A 16,780-nucleotide genomic window follows, 5' to 3' on the forward strand; every position below is an offset into this window, starting at 1 on the left:
AAGCATGCAGAGGACAAAGCTGTAATTTGCTTGAATAAAATCTGACATATAAAATACGTACAATCATCATCACGTGCAATACAATACAACTCTGGACATGATAGATTCAATTGGCTGACAAGTCCAGAAAGCTTTAGAGATTTCCTTATTTTCCATGCGTGTTACATAAATTTAAAACTGTTGAAATCATGAAACAGTAAGTTGAAGACAAAAAGAAAATTTGGACATATTTTCCACTAAGAAGAAGGAATCTTCCGTCGATTTTCAAAACAAAACAGCAGATAAGCACGTGACAGTTCTTTGCAGTCAATTACGAACGTCACGAGAAATGAACAGGGCTATTCCCAAGGGCGTAGTCAGGTTTCGAGCTAGGGAGGGGCGAAAAAAAAATTACCATGGAAAATTTGGCCGAATGCCATTTCACCGAACGCCATTTCCTCGAAAGCCTTTGTGTTGCCGAGTTTAGGGGGGGGCAGTCGCCCCCCCTGCCCCTATCTGGCTACGCCTATGGCTATTCCGAACATCACCTCACTGTCACTGTCACTTCACGGAGTTTATTTTCATCACTTCACTGTACGTGAGACCGGCAAATAATAGGTAAAAACAAGTGAAGTGATGTGTGCGTGAAGTGTAGCGTCAAGTGAACGTGGAAGTGAGAACCGTTATAAGGGCCAAAGTGTTTGTTGTGCTGTACCTTTTGACTATAGTTTTACGATGTTTTGTATAGCAAGGATCCGCTCTGTAAAGTTAATTCGATTGAGCCTTATCGAATAAATTAATAATGATAATACAGCCTAGTTAACTAATGCCCAGTTAAAAAGCAGTCCAGTCGAGAAACGAACAGTTAGCGAACAAGTACTGTACTCTTACTTTTTAGACGATAACTCTTATGTCTGATACTGTAGAAGTTTGTTCTACAAACATTCTCCATGATCCGGAACTTTTTTCAATGCCAGTGATATTATCTCTTTAATGGAAAAAAAAGTGAACCCAATCCAATTGCTTCACGTAATGCTTTACATTTGCTGTTTTATTCTGTCATAAGAATTCAAAATACTTTGAAAATATTTAGCTATGTAGTATTTCTTTGATTTTTATAAATTACCTTCATATATATTTAACGACGTCTCCCCCTTCTATCAATTCTGCTGTTCCTCCCTTTCTCTCCTTCTCTATCGGTTTAGATTGCATCATATCGACAAATTGCATTTTTTGTTTTAAATCACGTCCAATTCACCCCCCTCTCTCTCTCGTCAGGTCCTGTCGAATCTTAAAACGCCCCCCCCCCCCCCCTTCTTTCACTATTTAATAATTTCCATCATAAAAGCTCTAACAGCTTAAGTAACAGCATTATTCTTCGTGTAGGTTTGATTCCACATTTAGATAAAATAGAAAACTGATCTTTTGCTCAAGGGTATACACATGTGTGCACTAACTGCCATTGTAACAATATTCGGAAAAGGAATTCGGGGAAAAACGGTCAAACAATCAACAGACAACAACTACCTTTGTTTTGTTTTTGTTTTTTTTTTCGTTTTACACACATGTGAATAACGTTAGCTAAGTAGGTTGGCTAAATTTTGGCGTCGTCCAATTTGTTCTAACATTTTTTTTTTTCGTTAAAGCGAAACGGTGCAAGTGCAGTAAGGCAAATAATTTCTCGGATTAAATTTCTTTTCTTATCTAGAACGGTTTGCTAGGATTTTCAACTAACACGGAACAACGACTAATTGGTGACTCATTCTCTCTCTCTCTCTCAACAACGTAGGCGGCAGCGGCGGAAAATGGGTTTTTGTTTTTGGCAGCTAGAAGAGAATTTCTGCGAGTAGCTATGGATTTCGGTTCGTTGACGAACGTACGAACTTAGAATGTATGTGTGTATGTGTGTATGTGTGTCACGAGTAGATTGTCATGTGTCCTATTGTGGGTGTGATGCGTTGTCAAGCTATTGAAGCGACGGAGTTCGAGAATGTATTTTGTCTATGTTTATATATAGCTACCGTAGGCTAGCGTTGCTCTAGCGATGGATATACTAGCTGCTGCGACTCGTCTAAGAGGAATGTTGGCTCTTCCACTGGTTGTCAAAAGATACGGGTATTTACAATGCTCCGGGTGGGGTTTAATCCACCCCAGCGAATCCTTGACTGCCTTCGATAGCCTTGATCAGGCGGTCCTTCAGGGCCAGGTAGCTTTCGTACGGTGGTAGATCCAATCGGTTGAAGCTGTAATTCAGGATGGTTCAGAGTTAGAATGGTGTTCAGCTATTCAATTTTTTTTTAAACTTACCAGGTATGCGCCCTCGGGTAGTTCTCCGGCGTTCCCCACTTCTCGATCGTAAACATCTGCGGTCCATTCGATCCGTAGAGCTCCTTGAACCCGTTCATCGGCACCCGACTAGTTCCGGTCACAAACTGCAGCAACCGGGATCGCATTTCATTGGAAAACGACAGAACCGCCTTCCAGAACCACTGGATGATGACATGGTTTGCGTAGTAGTCGCCCTTGTAGAGAGTATTCCGTTTCCAGTCCTTGACGTCAATGCTTTGGATGCCGCACATCAACAACTCCAGTTCATTTTCGTCGAAGATCTTCAGCAGATTCAGCGGAACGATCTGCCCGAACCCTTCGAGGAAAGACTGCATTTGGTCCTTGACTCGTGCCACGAAACGCCACTCGATCACCAGTTTGATGTACTCGTCCTTGTTGTCATTCGTGACCTCGATGTCAGCTCCGTTCGGTTTCAGCTCCCGTTGACTCGTGTAACCGAAGGTTTCCTCATCCACGCAGAAGGTCAGCATCAGCTCGCTCGGGTCGTTCTCTTTGATCCACAGCAGGGAATTGTAGTACTCCATGTCCACGGATTCCATGTCCTTAAGATCGATAGGCTTCTGCAGCATCATCTTGTAGAACGGCCGGATGAAGAACGCATCCAGAAGCTTACCGTGGTAGACGGCCATTCCGGCTACCCGACCGATGAACTTGAAGTAGTGCAGGTGATCTTCGTTGCACAGACCACTAAACGGGTTGATCTGCAGTGTGTAGTTATCCATCGCCGAGTATTCAAATAGGCCATAGTACGGATTGAACATCTCCTTCGACAGCAGGTAGAACCACTCACGGGCTAGACCACCGTAGTCTAGGCCGGCTTCACCCTCGAACTCGATCCACAGCTTCGTCTTCAGCAGTTCGGTTTTGGTGATGGAATTGATGATGCGATAGGAGTCCTCCAGGATCGACACCCGCCGGACCTTGATTTCGATCTTGTTGGGAACGTTGGCCTGGAAAGGGATGAATGAAATTTTTGGGGTTATCTTTGGACCGTTGAAGCTATCAGTAGCGAATTTTTATTCCTGTCTTGACAGGAGTGTCCTTTTTGACTTTACAAAAGTGCCCTTTCTAGCTTTAAAGTGACTTTTCGGACTTGTCAGGAGAGCCCTTCCTGACTTGTAAGGAGTGAACTTCCTGACTTGTCAGGATCGATTTTCCTTACTTGTCAGGAGTGAACTTCCTTACTTGTCAGGAGTGCCCTTTTTAATTTGTCAGGAGTGCCTACCTGACTTGTCAGGAGTGCCCTACCTGGTTTGTCAGGAGTGTGCTTTCTGACTTGTTAGGAATACACTTTCTGACTTTTCAGGCGTGACCTTCTTGACCTGTCAGGCTTGACCTTCCTGACCTGCCATGTGTAACCTTCCTGCCTTGTCAGGAATGCCCTTCCTGAGTTGGCAGGCGTGACCTTCCTGACTTGTCAGGAGTGCCCTTTCTGGCTTATCAGGAGTGTCCTTCCTGGCTTGTCAAGAGTACCCTTCCTGACTTTCCAGGAGTGCCCTTCCTAGCTTGTCAGAAGTGGCCTTCCTGACTTGTCAGGAGTGCCATTCCTGACTTGTCAGGAGTGACCTTCCTGAATTTTCTGGAAAGACCTTCCTGACTTGTCAGGAGTGACCTTCCTGACTTGTCATTAGTGACCTTCTAAATTTGTCAGGATTGCCCTTCCTGACTTGACAGGGGTGACCTTTCTGACTTATCAGGAGTGCCCTTTTTGGCTTGTCAGAAGTACCCTTCCTGACTTCCCAGGAGGGCCCTTCCTAGCTTGTCAGGAGTGTCCTTTCTGACTTGTCAGAAGTGCCCTTGCTGACATGCCAGGAGAGACCTTCCTGAATTTTCAGGAATGACCTTCCTGGCTTGTCAGGAGTGACCTTCTTAATTTGTCAGGATTGCCCTTCCTGACTTGACAAGGGTGACCTTCCTCACTTGTCAGGAGTGCCCTTTCTGACTTATCAGGAGTGCCCTTCCTGGCTTGTCAAGAGCACCCTTCCTGACTTTCCAGGAGTGCCCTTCCTAGCTTGTCAGAAGTGCCCTTCCTGACTTGTCAGGAGTGCCTTTCCTGACTTGTCAGAATTGCCCTTCCTGACATGTCAGGAGAGACATTCCTGAATTTTCAGGAATGACCTTCCTGACTTGTCAGGAGTGCCCTTCTTAATTTGTCAGGATTGCCCTTCCTGAGTTGACAGGAGTGCCCTTCCTAGCTTGTCAGGAGTGCCCTTTCTGACTTATCAGGAGTGCCGTTCCTGACTTGTCATGCGTGACCTTCCTGACGTGTCAAGAGAGTCCTTCCTGACCTGCCGGGAGCGTTTCCAGACTTGCCAGCCCTTTTTTGGTTTTCTAAAAGTTCCTTTCGATGCTAACCAGCAGCGCCATTCCAGGAGTTCCAAGATTGCTTTTTAGATTTGCCTTATTGTCTTTACTGGCTTTTCAAGAGAGCTTTCCAGGAATACTCTTTTTCTGATCTTACTGGTTTGTCAGGAGTGATCTTACTGGCTTGTCAAGAGTGCTCTTTCTGGCTCACCATGAGTGCCCTTGCTGGCTTCCCATGAGTGCTCTTCGTAGCTTGTAAGAAGTGCCCTTCCTGGATTGCAAGAAGTACTCCTCTTGGTAAACCAGGCGTGCTCTTTCTTGACTTCCCTTTTGCACTTTTTATGGATTGCCATGAGTGATGAGAGTGCTTTGCCTAACATGCCAGGACTGATCTTCCTAGTTTATCGGGAGTGCCCTCTCGACTTGTCAGGAGTGTTCTTTTTGACTTTTCAGCTCTCTTTCTTGCCAGAAGTTTCTTTCCTAGCTCTCCAGGAGTGCTCTTTTTTGGTAACCTGGCCCTTCTTGGATTGCCAGAAGTGCGTTTCCAGCAATGCCAGAAACCACCACATAGCTTTTCTGGCATGCCAGGAGTATTCTAGTATTCTTGATTTGCCCTTCCTGGCTTTAATTCTTGACCTAACTCCAACTGCTCATCCAAAGATCACTCCTGATCTACGCAAAGACCTTCTGCCTAGTCCTTCTTTCATTCAAAATTGACCTACCGGCTTCCTCAGCTGTCCCTTCAGATACTCGTACTTTCGTTTGTAATCTCTGGAGTAGGGCACCACTTGTCCGGCAATATTTGGCATCGAAAGACGCGGATCTTCCCACTGGGTAGTTCTGGTATCTGAAAAGAAAAGAAAAAATCTCAGTCCACAAACGTTCTTCCAAAAAAACCTCAAGCTCTGTCTTACTGTGATCGATAAAGAACGTCCTCCCGTCGCTATGCACCCGTTCTTCCCATCCCTCCGGCAGCGGCGCCAGTCCATCCTCCGGTCGCCTGGAATCACTGACGGTCGAACTGCTCGACGCATTTGGCATCGGACTGGCCCGTCCCGTCCGCGGATCCACCCAGGAGGTCTTCTTCTCGTTATGATCGATGAAAAACACCCTCCCATTGGGAGCCAACTGCATCGACCACCCGGTCGGCAGGACCACATCCGTTCCTGCGGGACTGCCACTGGACGAATCGTTCTCGTTCGACGTTGACGACCGCGTCGACGAACGATCATCACTCGTATCGTTGTTGTTGTTCGTGGACGACCGCCGTCCACCTCCACCACTGTCTGCTTCATCGCCGTCTGCTCCTGCTCTACCGTGAACTCCAGCACTTCCCGCACTACCAATCGATGACCGACTCGACGAACGGCGACTGCCCTCGTTCAGGTGCTGCAGAATACGGTTCTGCGCCGCATGATCCAAGTCCTAGAAAGAAACACCAAAAAGCGATTACTTCCACATGCTCGAATCAATACAATCCCACCACCGACAGCGATGCCTTTAGCAAATACCCACACGGCAGCACTAGCTTCTACCGATAGCCAAAAATTCAGATGCGCAAACACACGAGCACTAGTACAGAGCGATACGGCGACGACACGGAAAGCAAAACCGTAGATTACCTCATCAGCGCCTTCGGCAAACTGAAGAACTTCCTGTGGCGACGGAGGAGCTTCTTCCTCCTCTTCCTCTTCCTCAACGGATGCCTGTCTTGGCAGCATCGGCGGTAACGGCGTTGGAAGTCTCCTTCTTCAAAAATCATAAAGAAAACAATATCAAGAACAACCGACGTCTACGCACCCAGTTCACCACCAACCTTCGGTTGACTCCCGCCGGGGTAGGATTCGCCATCGAAGCTACCCGGCTCGGACTTCTAACCAGGGCCGCAGGCAAGAGCGGCGGTGAACTGACCCGTATCGTCGGAAGCGACCGCAGTGAATCCGATCGGAACACCACAGCGCCACCTTCATCCGCTTCATTGCCATTTCCGTTGCTACCCGGCAAGGGTGGTCTACCGGGTGCTGCTAGAGAGGCGACCGAGCTGTTCAACGATGAAGCATTGCTTGCCTGGAGAAAACGGCACACACACACAGATGGAAAAGAAGCAAAAGAAAAAAAAATCGTGCAATACTAAAACTGATGAAAGGAAACAAATCGCTAGATGTCACTCAAAATGCAAACACACGCACGCAAACATTCAAACACACGCTCACAACCACCTCTTGAATCCCTACGTCCAGGAGATCGACGCTCAGCGCATCGACTCCACGTTCGTCTTCCGGTGGTACAGCGATAGCGGTTTCCTCTTCCGCGGCTTCCACAACCTCCAACGGTGCTCCGGATTCGTCCTCTACGATGACGAGCGAAGACTGCGAATCGACCGTTTCACGACGCGAAAAGGCCGCCGTCGCATTCGTAGACTGTGACGACGTTGCACCGTCACGGCCTGCGTCGCCATCTTCGTCGCTTTCGTCGTTCGTCAAACAGATCGAATCGTTGTCGGTGCTCGTGTTTTCGTAGTCCTTTGGAAATTTTAAGTCGCGCAAACAAAAGACAATATCCACAAACAAGTTCAACCGAACGGAACAAATGAGTTTGCATGCGTTAAAGAAATCAGGAAATATGGAATACAGTGTCAGTGGCTGAAGGGCATGCAGTTTTGAAAAAAAAACTAATGTTGAACGAGGGTACTCTGTGTTACGGTTGATTTTAAAAGAGGGGAAATGTGTGTTGGGAAGAAGATCGACGCAAAGATGGATATTTACCGTGATGTTGTCGTCTACGCTGATATGAACACGTCTCTGGAAGGCAGCTGCCATGTCGTTGTCCTGTGATGATTGAGTTAAGCTGGAAGGAGAGTGGGGAAACATTTGGTAAGTTATGTGATGATTTACTTCAGAGAGACATTCGAAAAAATGAGGAAGGGAAGTTTGACAAACTTCCCAAATAAGTTCGAAGAACTACAAAAAGAAGTTCAGAAACTTTAGAGAGAAGTTTCAAAATTGATAGAGGAGTTCCAAGAACTGCAGCAGAACATCCAAGAAATTCTGAGTTCAAAGAATTTCAGAGAGAAGTTCAAAAATCTTCAGAGAGAAGTTCGAAGAGAGCTTCGAAGGACTTCAGAGAGGAGTTCATAGAAATTAAGATGAAATTTAAAGCTCAAGTCTCAAGAAAGGAGTTCAAAGAGGTTCAGACAAAAGTTCGGAGAATTTCAGAGAGATGTTCTTAAATCTTCAGAGAGAATTTCGAAAAACTTCAGAGAGGAGTTCATCAAAATTAAGATAAAAGTCAAAGTTCAAGTCTCAAGAAAGAAGTTCAAAGAACTTCAGACAAAAGTTAGAAGAACGTTGGAAAGAAATTCGGAGAACTTCAGAAAGAATAAAAGTCAAAGTTCAAGTCTCAAGAAATAAGTTCGAAGAACTTCAGAAATTAGTACAAAGACTTTCAGAAGAGAAGAAGACTTTAGAGAGCACTACAGAGAGAAGTTCCAAGAACTACAGCGAAAAGTTCGGAGAGCTACAGGGAGAAATTCGGAGCGTTCGCAAAACTTCAGAAATAAGTTCTCTCTGAAGTTCTTCGAACTTTTTTATTAAGTTCTCCGAACTTCTCTCTGAGCTTCAGAGAGACGTTTAGAGAAATTCAGAGAGAAGTTCGAAGAACTTCAGAGAGAAGTTCGAAGAACTTCAGAGAGAAATTCGAAGAATTTCAGAGTGAAGTTCGGAGAACTTCAAAGAGAAGTTCGGAGAACTTCAAAGAGAAGTTCGCAGAAGTTCAGAGAGAAGTTCGGAGAACTTCAGATAGAAGTTTGGAGAACTCCAGAGAAAAGTTTGGAGAACTTCAGAGGGAAGCTCGGAAATCTTCAGAGAGAAGTTCGGAGAACTTCAGAAAGAAGCTCGGAGAACTTCAAACAAAAGTTGGGAGAACTTCAAAGAATTTCAGAGAGAAGTTCGGAGAACTTCAGAGAGAAGCTCGGAGAACTTCAGAGAGAAGCTCGGAGAACTTCAGAGAAAAGTTCTAAAAACTTCAAAGAGACGTTCGGAGAACTTCAGAGAGAAGTGCGAAGAACTTCAGAAAGACGTTCGGGGAACTTCAGAGAGAAGTTCGGAGAACTTCAGAGAGAAGTTCAGAGAACTGCAGAGAGAAGTTCGGAGAACTTCAGAGAGAAGTTCGGAGAACTTCAGAGAGAAGTTCGGAGAACTTCAGAGAGAAGTTCAGAGAACTTCAGAGAGAAGTTCGGAGAACTTCAAAGAGAAGTTCGGAGAACTTCAGAGAGAAGTTCGGAGAACTTCAGAGAGAAGTTCGGAGAACTTCAGAGAGAAGTTCGGAGAACTTCAGAGAGAAGTTCGGAGAACTTCAGAGAGAAGTTCGGAGAACTTCAGAGAGAAGTTCGGAGAACTTCAGAGAGAAGTTCGGAGAACTTCAGAGAGAAGTTCGGAGAACTTCAGAGAGAAGTTCGGAGAACTTCAGAGAGAAGTTCGGAGAACTTCAGAGAGAAGTTCGGAGAACTTCAGAGAGAAGTTCGGAGAACTTCAGAGAGAAGTTCGGAGAACTTCAGAGAGAAGTTCGGAGAACTTCAGAGAGAAGTTCGGAGAACTTCAGAGAGAAGTTCGGAGAACTTCAGAGAGAAGTTCGGAGAACTTCAGAGAGAAGTTCGGAGAACTTCAGAGAGAAGTTTGGAGAACTTCAGAGAGAAGTTCGGAGAACTTCAGAGAGAAGTTCAGAGAACTTCAGAGAGAAGTTCGGAGAACTTCAGAGAGAAGTTCAGAGAACTTCAGAGAAAAGTTCGGAGAACTTCAGAGAGAAGCTCGCAGAGCTTCAGAGAGAAGTTTAGAGAAATTCAGAGGGAAATTCGGAGAAATTCAGAAAGAAGTTCGAAGAACTTCAGAGAGAAGTTCGGAGACATTCAGAGGGAAGTTCGAAGAACTTCAGAGAGTAGTTCGAAGAACTTGAGAGAGAAGTTCGGAGAATTTTAGAGAGAAGTTCGGAGAACTTCAGAGAGAAGTTCGGAGAACCTCACAGTAAAGTTCGGAAAGCTTCAGAGAGAAGCTCGCAGAGTTTCAGAGAGAAGTTTAGAGAAATTCAGAGGGAAGTTTGGAGAAATTCAGAGAGAAGTTCAAAGAACTTCAGAGAAATGTTCGAAGAACTTCAGAGAGAAGTTCGAAGAACTTCAGAGAGAAGTTCGAAGAACTTCAGAGAGAATTTCGAAGAACTTCAGAGAGAAGTTCGAAGATCTTCAGAGAGAAATTCGAAGAATTTCAGAGAGAAGTTCGGAGAAGTTCAGAGAGAAGTTCGGAGAAATTCAGATAGATGTTTGGAGAACTTCAGAGAAAAGCTTGGAGAACTTCAGAGAGAAGCTCGGAAATCTTCAGAGAGAAGTTCGGAGAACTTCAGAAAGAAGCTCGGAGAACTTCAAACAAAAGTTGGGAGAACTTCAGAGAGACGTTCGGAGAACTTCAGATAGAAGTGCGAAGAACTTCAGAGAGAAGTGCGAAGAACTTCAGAAAGACGTTCGGGGAACTCAAGAGAGAAGTTCGGAGAACTTCAGAGAGAAGTTCGGAGAACTTCAGAGAGAAGTTCGGAGAACTTCAGAGAGAAGTTCGGAGAACTTCAGAGAGAAGTTCGGAGAACTTCAGAGAGAAGTTCGGAGAACTTCAGAGAGAAGTTCGGAGAACTTCAGAGAGAAGTTCGGAGAACTTCAGAGAGAAGTTCGGAGAACTTCAGAGAGAAGCTCGCAGAGCTTCAGAGAGAAGTTTAGAGGAATTCAGCAGAGGGAAGTTCGGAGAACTTCAAAGAGAAGTTCAGAGAACTTCAGAGAGAAGTTTGGAGAACTTCACAGAAAAGTTCAGAGAACTTCAGAGAGAAGCTCGCAGAGCTTCAGAGAGAAGTTCGGAGATTTTTAGAGAGAAGTTCGGAGAGCTTCAGAGAGAAGTTCGGAGATTTTTAGAGAGAAGTTCGGAGAGCATCAGAGAGATGTTCGGAGAACTGCAGAGAGAAGTTCGGAGAACTTCAGAGAGAAGTTCGGAGAACTTCAAAGAGAAGTTCGGAGAACTTCAGAGAGAAGCGCGAAGAACTTCAGAAAGACGTTCGGGGAACTTCAGAGAGAAGTTCGGAGAACTTCAGAGAGAAGTTCGGAGAACTTCAGAGAGAAGTTCGGAGAACTTCAGAGAGAAGTTCGGATAACTTCAGAGAGAAGTTCGGAGAACTTCAGAGAGAAGTTCGGAGAACTTCAGAGAGAAGTTCGGAGAATTGCAGAGAGAAGTTCGGAGAACTTCAGAGAGAAGTTCGGAGAACTTCAGAGAGAAGTTCGGAGAACTTCATAGAGAAGTTCGGAGAACTAAGGAGAGAAGTTCGGAGAACTTCAGAGAGGAGTTCGGAGAACTGCAGAGAGAAATTCGGAGAACTGCAGCGAGAAGTTCTTTTAGAGAGAACTTCAGGAAGCTCATCGAGAACTTCTGGAAACTTCAATGAAAACTTCATGGAACTTCAGAGAGAACCTGTGTTGTTAAGTCTGCGGATCTTCGGACCAAGCTTAAAATTCTATGAATTTTTCAGTTTTCAAGACATCTTATAAAAAGTGCAAAAGAAACACTACGGATTTGAAAAGTCAAAAATACTGTAGAGCGCTTCAAGAACTCAGTGAGTGAGAAAAAATGTGGCAAGTTCAGGGAAGTTCGAAGAGAACTTCAGGGAAGTTCGAAGAGAACTTCAGGGAAGTTCGAAGAGAACTTTTGGGAAGTTCGAATAGAACTTCAGCGACGTTCAGAGAGAACTTCAGGGAAGTTCAGAGAGAACTTCGAGGAACTTTAGAGAACTCTAGAATGATCTTCGGACAATTTCAGAGAGAGCTTCTAGAAACTTCAGAGAGGTTCAGTGATGTTCATAAAACTTCAGAAATCTTCAACATAGTTTGAAAAGGCTCAGAAAACATCAGCAAGTTCCGAGGTCTTAAGAGTTACTTTATGGGTATTATTGCTCAATTAAAGTGACTTACGATAGAACTTCATGGATCAACTCCAGATATCTCCGCAACTTCAGAGGATTGATTTTATGAGTCCATAGGCTACGAGGACTTAGTCTATAGTCTTATAGATTCTGTTCGTTGATTTTTTTGGTCAGCTTCGGAAATCTAATGAGATAACAGATCCTAAAGGTTATACCCAGATGCCTTATGGAGTTATGTTGAGTCAACTCCAGAGGTCTTATGTAATAACTCCGAAGATTTTATAAGTCAAGGCTTCATGCGATAACTTAAAATATTTTATGGATCAACTCCAGAAACCTTATGGAAAACGTTCACATAGCCAATGGCAATGTTTTATGCTGAGTTCAGTCAAGGGGCCTTATATATCTTATATATAAGACCCCTATATATCTTATGGGTCAAACTATAAGTGTCCTATGGATTATTGTAGATGCCTGATCGAATCTTATGGGATAATTTAACATGCCTTAGAGACTGTTCACATTCATCGTGGATAGTTTTTGAGGGGTTTTAGAATCTCCTGCCCTCCACCTGCCAATCATCCGTTTATTTATAATAAAATCGAATGAACCGTGGCTTTTTGCCAACACCCTCACATGTTTCGAATCCTTATCGATTGATTTAAATAGTCTTGTGAGTCTAATTTGAGGATTTTATTAATCAACTTCGTAGGTCCCACGTCATACACAGACCTTCTGGATCAGCTTTTGAGGTCCTAGGATTTAAGGCAAGACATTTTATGAAGCATTTCCATAGATGTTATGAGTCAACTCAGGTCTTATAGGTCAGCTCGAAAGGGCTTATAGAAGTCTACTGGAACAGACCAAGAAGACTTTGGGACCTTGCGAGCTATGGACCTAGTCTTGTGGAACATTTCTAGAGACCATAGGAGCTAAAGTTCAGTAGCCGAAAATTCCTGAGATTTTGCGAAATAAGTTATGTGGATAGATCGTACGTTTTATAAAAAATAGAGGTTGTTATTATCAGTTTCATGAGTCCTTTGGGGCATGCTTAGAGATCTAGAAGAATAAATGTATAAATCTTGAAGTATTTTAAGAGGTGTAGTTTTGGAAATTTGACGATGGTTCTACACTGAACAAAATTGGAACGATGATCTTATAAATGTTAACAGCATTTCATTCACAGAACTTCAACGTTCAAGTGTTCATATCAAATCAACTTACGCGGCCGTAGGTCGCTCCCATTGCGTCGTCCGTGCTAGATGGTTAACGTAGTAGGTTCGTCCGTTGGCATCCTGTCGCTCTTCCCAGCCGGATGGCAGCGTTTCGGCTGCACTGCTTGCGATATTAGAATTCTACAAAGACACACACACACACATTCGTGAAAATCCCTGCCAAATTCCAAAGGCAACCGCACACGACTTACACTAGAGATTGAATTATTCGACTCGATGATTTCCCAGTCCGCTTCGCTGGACGCGTTCAGATCCTGGATGTAGGCATGATACAGATCCAGCTGACCTCGCACCTTGGACCGGGCACTACAAGCGAAAAAAAGAAGAAACGAAACCGTTTAGAATCAAGTGGACAACCTCCCCAAAAGATCATCGGACGTTGCAATTAGGTTAAGCAACAAAAACCATTTGCAGTGAGTTGTTAAGGCAAGCCATACAGCGGAACCAAACTTCATTATAAAGAAATCATTCCAAACTAGAAAACGAAGAGGAAATCAAAGGAAAAAAAACAACTAGCAAAAACAAAATTAGTGCACCAAATCATGAGAAAATAAAACTGAATGAACTCAAACATACCCTACTGACCTTCGGGGCCGCAGTGGATAGCTTTTGATCGGAACCTGAACACCTTCGGTTTCCTTCGGCAGCTGGCTGAGCGACAGTTCCACCATGCCGAGGAAGTCGTCCCGGGTGAGGCGATTTTCGTCGAATACCTGAAACACCAGCTTGTGCTCGTTCGGTTTCACCCGGAAGATGAACTCTTCGTTCCACTTGGGGTTGAGGGTTTTCTTCTTGGTTTTCGTCAGCACCGAATCGATGTTCTCGTCTCCGGTGATGGTGTTGAGGTCGATCCGGACGTACGGGTCACTGTTGTGGATTCACGGGGTTATGAAGAAAGCGGTTAAGGGTGATAGATACGAAGGTTGATTGTTTGGGTAGCCTACCTAGCACCGAAGATGTCCTTCTTGGCCAGCTGATGTCCTGCGATGACCTTCACCCGCAGACGGCAGCAGGTGCCTTCCTCGTTCTGGAATGAAAGATTGGATGGAAATGGTGTGAGAGGGGCAAGTTTAAGATGCAGACAGTTGATAAATATGAGTGCTTCAACGAATGTGTGGTTTCATTCGGTTGTTCAAATCCGGTTTCGGAACAGATTCAAAATATTTGTGTTGTTAGATTCATCTAACAAGTTTTACTAGTTGCACAAGGCAACTTTACTCGCCGGAATCTATACTCCCTGGTTGGTTGTAGGACAAAAGGTCGAAGAGACAAAATGATTCATTGAACTTAGATGGACAAAACGTCGAATGGACAATTGGTCTAATGGAGAAAAGGTCGAAGTGGATCTTTCCAAGAAGTGTCCGTTAAACTGCTGATCCCCAAGTCCAAGGTTTCACCCTTCGCAGCACGCCATACGATAGTCAGACTGGAACTATGAGCATGTCATCTTTCCACGCAGCTGTACACAAAGGCCACTTCGTCGTTGCAAACTGTTCCACCCACCAGCTTCTGGTCGGATTTGATCATCGCCTGGACGTTGAAAAACGTTCGGAGTAAATCGAGTGAGCCGAATCCAATCTTCTACTCTGTCGACAAGTGAAATCACGGAGTTGCTTCCAACAACCACTCAACTCAGCCACTCAACTCTGACGAAGTCCTCTCTGCCAACCGAATCCTATGTCGTCTAGTGCAGCTGTAAAGCTTTCAAGAAGAGCGCAGCGCTCGTACAAACGTATCGAAATCGAGTCCACTGAAACGGTTGAGGGCCTACGTTGATGAATTCGAATAGAGGACATCTTGGCAATCCCGAACAAGCTGAGTCTGTCAAGCACCCTATTGTCCTAAGCTCCAAGCATTCGTAAGCGTCTATGCTCGCTGCACACTGCCACAAAACCTTACTTTACTATCCTTCGCCAGAATTGTTGGACTCTGGATGGAAGAAACCTTGTCAGACGCACCTACCATCAAAGCATCACTTGCATCCGCAGCAAGCCGAAGTTGATACAGCAAACCGTTGCAGATATTCCAGCTTCCCATGTCACTCCGACACGTCCTTTCTCCGTCTGTGATGTAGACTACTGTCGTCTGTTTTATGTCAAATCGGCGTTTCCATGGTCCAACGAAGCTATACGTCCACATTGAGGGAGCGTCACACGCCCTTCATCAAGTATATCGAATGCTGAAGCACGACGAGCATAACCGAAACCAAATCCTCGCTTGGTGAGCACCACGAGCACCTAATTTTGCAGCACTCTGGGAGGCCACGGCCAATGTCCGCGAAGATCCACCTCCTCAAGGAAATCGGCAATACCAGCCTTACTAGCGCAAGTTGAGATGTGCCTTAATTTGCGTCCATTAACGTCACTGTCATCCGAACAATCGGACATGGAAGCCCGAAGAACCGGTCACTTCCTAGTAGGATTTAAGCCCCACACATAGTTCAACATGCCCGAAGGGCGACTCAACCATTGGGAACATTTCTAATCCCAATTTGATATTCAAGTCCGAAAGTAGTTAGTGGCACCATTCTACTAGCCCTTTTGGTAGCCGTTTCGATGCCATCATCAGTTGAGGATCTTCAGAATAATACTTTAGTTTTGGGCCGACGCACAGTGGGACGAATTCAAAAAAAGTGGGACATGGCTATTTGCGACGAAACTATTGAGTATAGCTTTTTTTGTCTTCTAGAATGTTTCTTTATTTTTTAAGTACTTTATTTAAGTAGTAAAATTTTTTGATTAAGGAGGGTATACACTCAGATAAAAAAAATAACTTTTTTAGGTCTAGTTAAATTTGATGAACACCTTTCGAAACATTGAAGATGAAGTCTTTTTATGAAACTTTGTCCAAGGTGTAAACTTTCTATCTCTCAAGTGGACGAAGTTATAGGGTGAAAATGGACTACAAACGGTAGTACCCCCTTAAAAAACGTTTTTTCACCATAACTTTTTTCTTTGAATTTTTTCGTTTTTTAAATATTCTACAAAGTTGCAAGTGCTTAGAAAATGCACATTTTTGCACAAGACAGTAAATCGCTATCTCTTTGTTTAAAGGATTTACGTCAGTTATTACAATTTTTTTACACTATCTTTAAGGGGGTGTACCTTGCAGGTTAGCAGGTATTAGCAGCTAATGACAACATCATTTCATTCAGCAACTTATACCTTACTGTTTCATATACAATTCATAGGGGGATCCAAGGGGATGCTTAATAAATTTTCAAAAAATGTACCTCAATGTTTTGTTACGTTTTGCTGTTTTCATGAAGATTTTTCCAAGTATGTACATATATGAAGGTAAAAAACGTGTTGCTTACTGTTAATTATAACAAAAGAAATCATTATGGTGAACATTTGCACTAGCTATCAATATTAAATGATAATACAGCAGGTGGTCGTCGCGACGGGTTCACTTCTCTCACAGGCAAGTTTATGATTATAGGAACGAAAAAAAAGTATCATCACGTTTGAAAGTCGGGGTAGTCGAAAAAACCTTCTGAGGTTCATGAAGAAAAGTATCTAGGAAATCCCAAAATCATTCCAAAATCCACATCCGTAATGTAAATCTAGTGCTGAAATTCGGCGTAATGAACATTCAGCTAAATGGTCATTCGGTCAAATGAGAGGAAACCATTAGAGATAATCCCGGAAGGTGTCCAGAATCTTGAGTCAAAATTCAGTAAGCCATGGATGTATCGAATTTAACATTAACTTTAATCCCACTTTACAAACTTCGTCATAGTTCAAAAATCTAAAATAAGGCCATGTGGAAGCTTTCTAAGTCGAAAATCCTTTTGGCCTTTAAAGTAAGTTACGCAGATTTTGGACGTAGACCTACGTCTTACGGGAAGATACAGGGGATAAACCGAAAATCTAAAATTGCAACCGTCACAAAAAGGTGTTAGGGTTTGAACATTTGTAACTTTGTCATTTATAGATGAAATTAAAATCCAAATACACCAATCGATAGGA

General features: G+C 44.0%; 1 protein-coding gene across 4 annotated transcripts in view; it reads right to left on the reverse strand.

Moving 5' to 3' along the window:
• Positions 1-999: 999 nt before the first annotated feature.
• Positions 1,000-16,780, reverse strand: part of LOC135708060 (E3 ubiquitin-protein ligase Nedd-4-like) — a 36,189-nt gene continuing 20,408 nt past the window's right edge. Inside the window, exons 2-13 of one of the 4 annotated variants that reach the window (XM_065230005.1) lie at positions 13,754-13,836; positions 13,395-13,676; positions 13,001-13,115; positions 12,799-12,929; positions 7,398-7,479; positions 6,852-7,154; positions 6,449-6,699; positions 6,255-6,381; positions 5,547-6,057; positions 5,355-5,479; positions 2,287-3,278; positions 1,000-2,222 (exon numbers count right to left, since the gene is read on the reverse strand). In XM_065230005.1, coding sequence (XP_065086077.1) covers positions 2,120-2,222; positions 2,287-3,278; positions 5,355-5,479; positions 5,547-6,057; positions 6,255-6,381; positions 6,449-6,699; positions 6,852-7,154; positions 7,398-7,479; positions 12,799-12,929; positions 13,001-13,115; positions 13,395-13,676; positions 13,754-13,836 — 3,105 coding nt within the window. In that variant the 3' untranslated portion in view covers positions 1,000-2,119. Of the gene's footprint in view, positions 2,223-2,286; positions 3,279-5,354; positions 5,480-5,546; positions 6,058-6,254; positions 6,382-6,448; positions 6,700-6,851; positions 7,155-7,397; positions 7,480-12,798; positions 12,930-13,000; positions 13,116-13,385; positions 13,677-13,753; positions 13,837-16,780 lie in introns of all 4 variants that reach the window. The other 3 variants (XM_065230004.1, XM_065230006.1, XM_065230007.1) reach the window with 3 other exon arrangements.

Source organism: Ochlerotatus camptorhynchus, unplaced genomic scaffold (genome assembly GCF_037179485.1).
Source record: "Ochlerotatus camptorhynchus isolate MF236.1 unplaced genomic scaffold, CSIRO-AGI_Acam_v1.1 ptg000325l, whole genome shotgun sequence".
Taxonomy (NCBI): domain Eukaryota; kingdom Metazoa; phylum Arthropoda; class Insecta; order Diptera; family Culicidae; genus Ochlerotatus; species Ochlerotatus camptorhynchus.